General features: G+C 36.2%; 1 protein-coding gene across 50 annotated transcripts in view; it reads right to left on the reverse strand.

The window, feature by feature from the left end:
* The window catches only part of PARD3 (par-3 family cell polarity regulator), a 717,956-nt gene that overhangs the window by 281,849 nt on the left and 423,836 nt on the right, over positions 1-12,271 (reverse strand). For all 50 annotated transcript variants that reach the window (XM_028826180.2, XM_077946211.1, XM_028826181.2 and 47 more), the window contains 2 exons: positions 9,759-9,850; positions 7,305-7,388 (listed from right to left, as the gene is read on the reverse strand). In XM_028826180.2, coding sequence (XP_028682013.1) covers positions 7,305-7,388; positions 9,759-9,850 — 176 coding nt within the window. The remainder of the gene's footprint in view (positions 1-7,304; positions 7,389-9,758; positions 9,851-12,271) is intronic.

The following is a 12,271-nucleotide window of genomic DNA, read 5'->3' on the forward strand; positions in this document are numbered from 1 at the left end:
ATATAGATTAATTACAAAACACAATCTGCATATAGATGATTTTAATCACCTTCTAATTAATCTATATTCAGGTTTAAATAGAATGCAAATACTTATGAAATACATATTTTTCAACAGGGTCACTTTTATTTCAACTCAAAAATGCAAAATATTAAAAATATTTTCTTAGTGGCCAGGTGTGATGGCTCACACCTGTAATCCCAGCACTTTGGGACGCCGAGGTGGGTGAATCACTTGAGTTCAGGAGTTCCAGATCAGCCTAGGAAACATGGAGAAACCCTGCCTTTACCAAAAATACAGAAAATTAGCCAGGCATAGTGGTGTGTGCCTGTGGTCCCAGCTACTAGGGAGGCTGAGGTGGGAGGATCACTTGAGCCTGAAGATCCTGCCACTATACTCCAGCCTGGGTGACAGAGTAAGACCCTGTCTCAAAAAATATAAAGAAAGAAAGTTAAAAAAAGAATAAATACATTTTAAAAATAAAAAATATTCTCTTAGAGATGTGATTTCATTTTTCAGCTTAGATGATGGAATTTATGGACAATAATGTAACTAAGCAAATAAAGAGGGGAAAAGTCATAAAAATAAACTTAACACAGAAACTGAAAAAGCTTTTTACAAAGGATGTTGACACTTCACCTGATATTCTGAATATTACATTGAAGATAAACAGATGAAAAAAATTATTTGGGATAAAAATCAAAGTTAATCAGACAAATCAAATGATGGCAAATCGGTAAAAATTTTAGAATAAATTAATAAATAAGATACCTGCCAACATGAGTCAGTAGCGGAAAGCCAGCCCCACACCCAGAGCTCCTTCATTTCCCTCACCACCATCTTCACAGGGCCTGATTTGCCTACTGTGAAACTTCAGATTTTTCCTTAAGTCTAAGATTGATAAGCAGATGTTAAGAAGGATTGTTCTGTGAGTACATACTACTAATGAGAGTATGGTAAATGGGTTTGTATGGTTTTTTCAACGTCCCTTCTTTCTGAGAATCAAGGGCCTGCACTCCTGGGAATTAATATGTAGTTACAATAAAAGAGGATTTCTTATCAAACAGTAAGTGGAAATGAAAATCCTGTACACTCTTGTCCCCCAAAGATATGAATAGAAAACAGAGGTGAAGGAGTTTTAGAAATGAAAAATACTAGAATGTAAAACCATCATGGCAGCCATTTTTATTTGTTTGGTTCCCTAGGGCAAGGGCTGACAACTGCAGCCTATGAGTCCATTCAGCCAGCAATCTGTTTTTGTAAATGAAGCTTTGCTTATATCTTGTCAATGGTTGATTTCATGCTACAACGGCAGATTTTCAGGGCCATGATGCTAAAATACTGATTATCTGACCCTTTACAGAAAGTCTGCCAATCTTTGATCTAAGATATCAAAGGCACCAAAAATGCTAACTAATAGATACTAGATCTAAAACAAATAAATAAAAGTTTATATAAACACCAACATAAAATTACTATTTTCACAAGGAAAAGTAATGTGAAACAAATTTAAGTGCCACAAACTTAAGAATAAAGGTAGATGTAAATAAGTGAGAAATGTCCATTATAGAAAAGATCCGGGCCAGGCAAAGTGGCTCATGCCCATAATCCATTCACTTTGGGAGGACAAAGCTGGCAGATCACTTGAGCCGAAGAGTTTGAGACCAGACTGGGCAACACAGGGAAACCCCATGTCTACAAAAAAATATAAAAAATTAGCTGGGCATGGAGGCACTTGCCTGTAGTCCCAACTGCCTGGGAGGCTGAGGTGGAAAATTCACCTAAGCCCGGCAGGTTAAGGCTGCAGTGAGTCACCACTCTCCAGCAACAGAGTGAGACCCTGTCTCAAAAGGAAAAAACAGATGCAGAGAAGAAAACTTTAGGCCGGGTACAGTCACTCACACCTGTAATCCCAGTACTGTGGGAAGGCAGGGTAGCAGGATCACTTGAGGCCAGGGGTTTCAGACCAGCCTAGGCAACAAAGCAAGACCCAGTTTCTACTTAATTAATTTAAAATGTTTTAGCCACAATTATTTTCCATAGGGGAAAAGATTTAGAGTATCTACTTTAAGTTAGACTATGAAGCCCAAGTAAGAACACTAGTAATTTTTTTTTTTTTTTTAAACAGAGTCTCACTCTGTCACCCAGGCAAGAATGCAGTGGCGCGATCTCGGCTCACTGCAACCTCCGCCTTCTGGGTTCAAGCGATTCTCCTGCCTCAGCCTTCTGAGTGGCTGGGATTATAGGTGCGCATCACCACGCCCAGCTAATTTTTGTATTTTTAGTAGAGACGGGGCTTCACCATGTTGGCCAGGATGGACTCGATCTCTTGACTTCGTGATCCACCCGCCTCAGCCTCCCGAAGTGCTGGGATTACAGTTGTGAACCACCACACCTGGCCCATCCCTCAGCCTCTAGAGTAGGTGGGACTACAGGCACCCATCACCACATCTGGCTAGTGTTTGTATTTTTAGTATACATAGGGTGGTTTTACCAAGTTGGCCGGCTGGTCTTGCAATCCTGACCTCAGGTGATCCGCCCACCTTGGCCTCCCAAAGGTCTGGGATTACAGGCATGAGCCATCATGCCCGGCCTTATTTTTGTTTGTTTAAGACAGGCTCTCACTTTGCCATGCAATATGGAGTACAGAGGCATGATCATGGCTCACTGCAGCCTCAAACTCCCAGATTCAAGTGACTCTCCCACCTACACCTAAGCCTCCCAATTGCTGAGACCATTGGTGTGTGCCACCACACTCAGCTAACTTTTGTATTCTTTGTGAAGACAAAGTTTTGCCATGTTGCCAAGACTGGACTTGAACTCCTGGCTTCAAGTGATCCTTCCACTTCAAGCTTCCAAAAGTACTGGGATTACATGCATGAGCCATCATATCCAGCCTCAAACACAAAATCTTATCATTTCACAGGTCCAGTCCCTATTTTAGCATACAATTTTATATGTTGCTTTTTATATACTTAACTTTATATCATAATCAAATTTATATTTCATGAGAAAGTGTCAGAAATACTTCTTAACCACCATCCAGGCCAGGAAGTATCATTACCGTTTATTTGTTAATATAGTAACACCATATCTAATATGGATAGTCAAGGGTTCATTTGCTCCTGCACTGATTACGCTTTACTAAGCAATACCTATGGTCCTGTAGACCAATACCTACAACCAGGTTCTAGAAATACAAAAAAAAAAAAAAAAGGCAAGATTCTTCTGCCAAAGGTAATCACAATTATTTGGCATAACCTGCCTGAAAATAGTGGCATTTGTGGTTTAAATAAAGAGATTATGTTTCCCATTTGTTTTTGAGACAGAGTCTCACTTTGTCACCTAGGCTGGAGTACAGTGGCATTACCTCAACTCACTGCAACCTCAATCTCCTGGGTTCAAGTGATTCTCGTGCCTCAGCCTCCCATGTAGCTGGGATTACAGGTACCTGCCACAATGCCCGGCTAACTTTTGTATTTTTCGTAGAGACAGGGTTTCATCATATTGACCAGGTTGTTCTTGAACCCTTGACGTGAAGTGCTCCACCCACCTAGACCTCCCAAAGTGTTGGGATTACGGGCATGAGCCACCGTGCCCAGTCGATGTTTCCCATTTAAATCAAGAGGAAATGAAATGATATGGGCGAAATAAAAATTGATTCCAAGGTAATGAAACATTTCAGGTAAATGTTTGTCTACTAAGAAAATAATTTAAAAAAAGGAATCACCAAAGTAATGAAACTGTGAATGAATAGTTCTAGATAAGGATCAGTTAATTTTATTTTTGAATAACATACAAGAAAATAACTCAAGAGAAACATCATCATGGGGAAGATAATATTGTCTCTCTACCTATTTGTCTCCATTTCTAAATATCAGCAGGTAGTCAACTAAGGCAGGGGTTGGGGGATGAGCTAATTGTCATTAATGCCCCTGACTGAAAAACAACATTCAACCTAGTCTAGAAAATAGTTTTGAAAGTAGGCAGTGCAAGATTCTTATTTTAAAAAACTTAAGCCAGGCATGGTGGCTCACGCCTGTAATCCCAGCACTTTGGGAGGCTGAGGCGGGCAGATCACTTGAGATCAAGTGTTCCAGACCAACCTGGCCAATGTGGTGAAACCCAGTCTCTGCTAAAAATTCAAAAACTAGCCAGGCATGGTAGCACACACCTCTAGTCCCACCTTCTAGGAAGGCTGATGCAAGAGAATTGCTTGAACCCAGGAAGCGGAGGTTGCAGTGAGCCAGGATCTCCAACCTATGCGACAGAGTGAGACTCCACCTCAAAAAAACAAAAAACAAACAAAAAAATCCAACAACAACAAAAATTTCATCATACATCAGGACATAATAAGATCTAAATGGCTGTAAAAATCTCGCTAACATTAACTTCACAAGCTTACATTACTATTTTCCTTAATGACATTTGGTATTTGAGGTGGTCTGGGTTGTGTTCCTTCTCTTCAAAATATACAGTTGGGATTCTGCATTATTCCTTAGACTCTTTGACTTTGAAAATCTAAATGAGAAAGCAATACTGACATGTATTTGTCACTTTTATAAAAGTAAGTATTCAGTAAGTGTTATTCAATTAGTTATCCTCCAAAATTGAGAACGCCCAAGAATGACTGGAATTTTGTATAAGGGAAGTTATCTTGGAAATTTCTACTTACATATCATGAATATATATTATTGTATTCCTACTAGATATATCTGAAATTTCTTAATTTCACTTAATTTCTTCCTTTCTGCTATACCACATTGCTTAATTTACGCTTCCACAAGCCACCACGGAGTTGACACAGCTACCTTTACAAGCTATCATCACATTTAAAATCATCTTCCACAACAAGCCACTTTCAGTTACCTAATTCAGACCATTCTTCCCCTATCAGTTCACAGGGCACCTATTATAGAACTATATCAACATTTATCACATAATTATAATTGTGTGATTTCTTGGCTATGACTCCATCTAGGCTGCAAATCTCTGGAGGAAGAACATATTCCATTCATCTTCGTTTCCTAGCACCTAACACAGGGACTGTCACAAGAGAAATGCTTGGAAAGGTTTCTTATGAAATAACAGGAATCCATTTCTGAGCATTTCTGAGAATGAGGAAGGTGGGTATCTCTGGGCTCTTGTAGATTTGTATCTGTCAATCTGAGCAGACCACCTACTTTTTCTCTCCCATTGTTAATCCAACTGTGAGGAACCATGACTATCATTTCCACAAGGAAGCTTAACTATGTAACACAGGTGTTGGAGAATCACAAACTATTTCTGTTCTGTTTCCATATGAAAATTGGTGATGCCTAAAAAGAGATTATAACCAATCTGTTTTTCTTAAATCTCTCTGTCTCTTTGAAAATCTCTGTGCACAACTTTCTTCATTAAGTGCCAAACTAACAGGGCTTAAAAATGACTCAGCTATAAAAGAACTTCTAGTTCTGCAAAGACATACTTGTTTTCTTGAATCTGTTTGGTGTATCAAAATTAAATGCCATGGTAACCAGAAACTGTGGTGGATGTTGTGAAATGCCTTCCTTTGACTTAATCTAGATAGTAAGTTTATTTTTCCGTCTTACTCTCCTTTTGCTTTAGGCTTTTCATCTGTTCACTTTACCCTGATATCCTTTCACGGTGAGGTAGAAAATACGCAATAAATGACAGAAAATATAATAACATGTAATTGCAATGCTGGCTCAAAGCTGGTACAAACACAATTAAATCTCATTTGTGATGAGTTAAGTTTCACAGGCATTTTAAGGCATATGCATATTGGGAAGCTATAATCCATGCATTTTACCTTATCTTTTTTTTCCTACTCAGGAAAGACATGAAAACAAAATTTAACTTTTGAGGTAATTTAGAACTCGATTTCTTACACAAAATAAAGGCAAGTCCATGTTGAAAATAATATTGTTTAACTATAAGTTATTTGAAGAAATGTTAATGCTTCTCCAAAGTTAAAAAAAAAAAAGAATTTTAAAGAGAATTTAAAAAGTAAAAGCAGCTACAACTATGAATATAACACCACTCGAAAATTCAAGGTGAATTTTATACCTTGTTATGTAACACTACCATTCAAGCCTCATTCATATTCCAGCAGAGTTCTAAGTCAAGTTTCAGTTTTAGAATACTGGATGAACCATGAGAGATGAAATCTGAACTCACCACAGTTACTTACATGTAACAAAAAGGTACCACCATTGCTCAAATACTCATTTTAAAAAATAAAATGCATGGTTTAATCCCACACATCTATCTATTACAACACCCTAGATGCCTGTAATTACTTGACAACAGTTTAAACTAAGTTCTATGGTCTCAGTCACTGCTGTAAGTCTACCCTCCACCTTCCCCACTTTTTCTCACCATGTAAAGAAAGTTAAAATAAAAAGAAAAAAAAAGGTGATAACAATACAAGAAATAAGTTAAAAATTAAAAAGCCAAAACAGTTCACAAATATATTTTCCCAGGTAATCATTAGAAAGTAAGAGAAGATGCAATTAAATTAAACAAGTTAAACATGCACAAGTTCAGACTCATGGGGAAGGATGCGGTGCACCTCACTTGTCTATGACAGAGGTCTGCCAAGCCTTTGTTGGAAAATCAACTCATACTATCTGAATACATTAAAACCAAAAATATCACAACAGTTCTATCACACACAAAAAGGAACAGAATCAAGGAAGCTGATATAACATTTGAAGTTTTTAAGGATGCATGTTCTGTAGAGTAATGAAGTTGAGATTAACAAACAGTACAACATTTTTAGACTCTGAATGCTCAGAAATCTATGGCTTGCCTGATTTTTTAAAATTTCATATTAAAGGTTTTTAACAATAAAAAAACTGATAAAAATGAAGAACTAAATAAACACAAATTTAAAGCTTAAATCAAATTTAAGTCATCCAGATAATTTTTATTGCATTAAGCTTTCCCAAAAAAACTACTTTTATGCTCTCCTTAACACTGCAAATCCATCTGGAGTTCTGACTTGAAAGAGTCCATCATCAATTTACAGCAAAGTAAAATGTTTGCTTGAGTGTGATGAACAATAAATTTATTAGGATAATTCAAATGCCATTTCTTCATGTTCCTGCAAAACCTCTCTTCATCGGGCTAAGTGCTTTCTGTGATTATGACATATATATAGGAATGAAGGAGCAGTTGCTTCCAAATGAGAATGTTTCCTATCAAGCATATGCTAAGTCAACACCACTCTCCATCTAAGCATAAATGAAGATAAAACACTCTACATTATGATTCAATTAAAAACCTCCAAGATACGTTACCTGCCGCCTCGAGCACTGAAAGGCACTACATGGATTCCCAGAGGCCCTCCATCGTTGGGGACTTCTACGAGCTTTACCATATCACTGTGAGACAATGATGAATGAGGGAGCATGAACGTGTACTGTAAACAAACCAAAACCAAAAAGCAAAACGAAAAACTGCAACAACACAGACACACAATAAACAACGAAAGAGAACAGAACAAAAATCCCACCAAGCACACAGGCATATATATATACATATTCTGGAATATAAGCATGGTGATGAAGGCAACATTAAACACTACATACCTGAACACTAGTCTGATGGCATGGAGGGAGAGCAATCATCAGAGGTAACTACATTAAAATGACACAGAACATTTCTCTTGGATCGACCCTATTCTTCTGTGTAATACAAGTTTATGTGTTTCAAGTCAAATCTTTAGATTTACACTGAAATTCTTCCATCCCAACACCTATGTCAAGGACTCTAAAGATTAAGTGAATAAAGATGTTGCAGCTACAGAACACTTTCTAATTTACAAAGTGCTCTTTTATATGTCACATCATTAATCCTTCCAATAATCCAATGAGATCCAAGTTTTCACTACTGTAAGTGACAGTCCAAGGGAGATCACCATTGTCATTACTACTCACTACTTCATGACAAGTCAAAGTCACTATTTCCTAAACTGCTATAAGACAGCTGCAAGTGCAGCTTATAAAACCTTTCTCAAAGCCAATAGGCATCTACTACAAATCAAATAATTTTCATAAAATGGCTCATCATCAATTTTCTTTTTAGAAAGGGAGTCTTGCTATGTTGCTCAGGCTGGCCTAGAACTCTTGGGCTCAAGCAACCTTCTCACCTCAGTATTCTGAGTAGCTGGGACTACAGTTATGAAGCTATTTACATGATATGACATAACATGAAGTTACTTCTATTACAAAACTATTCTGTGGAAGGAACATAACCTTACATACCGTATGGATTTGTCAAGTCTCTTCCATGAATCTTTACTATTAATACAATAAAGCCTGAGTTTAATGAAAATTGGTAGAGACAATGTAATTTTCTAAACTATTTAAACGAGATTCTGCTTTCTTTGTAGATTTTTTCGTATATTACATCAGAGGTCTAAGCAGTATTTACCTAACAACCAATATTTGGAAATAGTACTTCAATTAAATATATATTTCAAGCCAGCTGGAAAACAATCAATTATTACCAATGAATTTCACAAAGATCACAACATAGATTTTATGTGATGGAAAATGCCAATTTTTCAATTATGTTTCTAATATAAAAACCTGAGGTTATCCTATATACTATGAATGTCCTACATAAAGACAGGAATATCAAACAAATCAAAATTAAAAACATGTGCACAGATTTAATCACATGTACTAATTAAGACAACATAAAAATTCTTCCATACTGCCAAATGGTTAAATGGATTTTTTATTACTTTTATTTTTTTACCAAATTTCATAAAATTCTATTTTGGATACTGATTATCCCATTTGAACACCTATCTAATCATTGGTTTGTAAGCTAAGAATAGTATAACTTCAATAAACTGATTTTATCCCACATTCCAAAGAGAACTATGGCATGGCAAGTACTTTACTAAATGTAAATCCTCAGTTTGCTGACTGCCATACATTCAAACAGCATCTGATCCTAGTGCCTGCTTAATCTCACTTCTCTTGGAAGACCAAGAGAAGACAGAATTAAGTACATAAATGTCAATGTCTATATCCCCAACTTTTACCCAAAGTCAAAGAAAAAAATCCAAAATGACTGTCCTCCCTGCTCTAAGCTACCAAGGAAAGAAGTCCTGAGAATGCCTACCATTTACACATGTCAACACGTAAAATAATCAGAACATTGTGGAACAAATAGGAGATTTTTCTTTGTCCTTTTATATTTAAAATTGTTTTCAAGGTCCCTAATCTAGGACCTCCAATTTTTCATTAAATATCTAGAGAGATTCTATTTCTTCAAACTACAATAAATACATATATATACACATACACTATAATAATTAATGCTAACATGATCTAACTAGTTTTTCAAGTATGTCTGCAAATTTTTTTAATTTAGCAAAGTGAAGAACAAACACATGATCAAAATATTGACACACAAAGCAATCTGAAAAGAGTTATGGTGTTTACAGTGTTGTTAACATGACAAACATCTTCAATCAAATACTATTTTATATTATAATTTAATAGTATTTGCCAGGGCATGAAACTCAGGACAGGTAGACATGAACTTCCATGCTATACTGCTTACATTACATAATTAACTCAAGAGATAAAAGATGTTCTTTATAAAAACAAATCAATGCACGGCATGTTTTTAACTAAGCACAAACATTCCTCATGCCATATGCTTTCAGAATACTTGCTGCAATTAATGACGCTACATGTACATTGCAAATTTAGTTGAAACCATCAGTAACTTACTCCAGAGAAAAGTTGGGTATATTCTCCAAACCCGTGTCAGCATGTCCAACAGGTTCAACACGACTGTTATCCTCTTCTGTCCCATCCTCATCCTAGAGGCAGCCAACACAAAGAACAGTACAATCTGTGTTAGGTTTCTTGCTGTAATGTGAAAGGAAACTGGATAAAACGGGAATCTAATAGGCAGTATGATTATGGTAACTGTTTCCTCGAAGAAGGATGACCTTTAATGACAGGATGAGTGTGTGTTGTAAAGAGCTAAAACTGAAAACAAGAGTCTCATGAGATAGTGTATCCCAGAAAGTGAATAAGATATACTACTGGGATAAGGAAAGAAAACAAACATACAAAGAAAAAAACTTATCTTTATGCTAATTTTATTATCTGGTCATTTTTCACTGCTTTTCATGTATATTTTAGGAAGTTACTATATATTACTCCATTGTTACGATACATTGATAAACAAATATACATGACATTGGAAATGCATGTTTGAAAACAGCTTCCTACTCAAAACGGTTAAAACAATTACAAACCATAACCATTACCAAAAGCTTCAAAGTCATATTTCTCAGTTCTTGATTCCTACTAACATAGCTCGTCAAAAGGAGCATGCAGTGGCATAGTTCCAGACTTTACAGCCTTCATCCCATACAATTTCACATAAAATTATCCTAAGCCAATCGACTGATTATTTAGAGGTGTCTGTAAAGGCATTAAGGTCTTAGCCATAATGGACCACTTTTGTTTACTTCTGTGCATGAAGGACCAAACAAAAGGACAAGCAAAAGGAACAAAATACTCAGCCCTCATCCTCCTATGCTTCCTTTGACAAAGGCAATATTTTGTACAAATTGTTCCAATGTGTTGCAGAAATCCAATAAGTTTGCTGGTGTTTATATATGTCAGTTTATTGAAGTTATACTATTCTTAGCTTACAAACTAATGATTAGATAGGTGTTCAGATGAGACAATCTGTACTCAAAAAGGTGCCTGTGGAATAAATGTGATAGGTCACAAAAATAAATGAAAAGCCACCCAAGAATATACCTTCATTTATAATCTCGGCCACTGTCTTTTCATTAAAGAGTTCACTATTATTAATAGTTAAAAGTTGGCTTTTCAAAATCATTTGAATAATGATAAAGATACCTAACTGAGATCAATGGACTTACTAGCCAGATTAGAACAGTTAAGAGATCCTCAGATTCTCCAAACACAATGATGGAGACGTACTCTCTGGCACCTAGTAGAAGCTCTGTATATGTTTTGCTAATTAAAGTAAAATCATGCCTAGGAATCTCTGTGGTAATATGTTCCCCAAATGCAACTAAGTAAAATGTATTTAATCCATTTCTTAGAAGTTTATATGTATAATTTATGCATACATATAATTTGTTAGGTTTATCTTTTCTATTACATAAATTTGACAATGATGATTTTATTGTGAACTTTTTCAACATAATTCATAGGTGCACATATTGGGAACTTATTAAGCCATCTATATTAGGACAGGAAGTCCAACATTGGAGAAAAATTTTATATTTTCAATCATGCTATTTGGGAGACTCAGTGGAAATGTGCATGCCATTAACAGGAACAACAATCAACAAAATGATAAGCAACAGTTACACGTTCAAGATACAATGTCCAACAATATATTAAATCATTGAAGAGATACTAAGAGAAGGCAAAGCAGGCAGTAAGGCCCAATTGACATTTCCCTTTCAAATCTATGAGAAGTAGAAACTAAGGGCACCAAGCTTTTCTATGAGTCATAGCTATGCTCTGTGCTTTCTAGATGGTGGAGCTCTGCATGAAGCCAGGCTATTTGATTGATGATGCTGTGTCTTGAGAGGCTCTAATATGTACTTCTCAGTCATCTATCTCCTTTAAGCACCAGCACATAATACATTTCAAAGGTTAACCAGCATCTTGAACCTGCCTGAGAACTGCACGTGGAATGTAAACACGAACTCCCAAAATTATGCTTTTCCAATGGGAGTGGGGGCAGGAAGGAGAGCAAATGTGATTTGTTTATAAACCAGATGTAGCACATAAAAATAATCTTACACATTACAGATCTTTTTTTCAGGATTCATTAATAATTTAAGGACTACTGAAATGCCACCAAGATGTATCACCACTTGAAACACCTATGTTGCACTATGAAACAGCCACATAAATGAAATGCCCCAAACTACAATGATAAAACAGTCACTGATAATTCACACACTGTTCCCACAGTGGCCATTATCAGGCACCCAAGAGCATGGAGAATATTATTTCATGAAGCTACACACAGTGTCCAGTTTGGATGGCAACATTCACTGCCCTGAGGCTGAGCTGCAGTTGCTGTGGAACCTCAACTTAGATTTTCCCAACATTAGGACGTGTAAATTATCAGCTCCTATATGATTTTATTCTGTTGTCTGGTACTTTTTTTTTAAAGCTGTGACTAAATGTAGTTACTTTTAGCAAGAACTATACACTGAATTCCATTATAACTACAG

Source organism: Macaca mulatta, chromosome 9 (assembly GCF_049350105.2).
Source record: "Macaca mulatta isolate MMU2019108-1 chromosome 9, T2T-MMU8v2.0, whole genome shotgun sequence".
NCBI lineage: Eukaryota > Metazoa > Chordata > Mammalia > Primates > Cercopithecidae > Macaca > Macaca mulatta.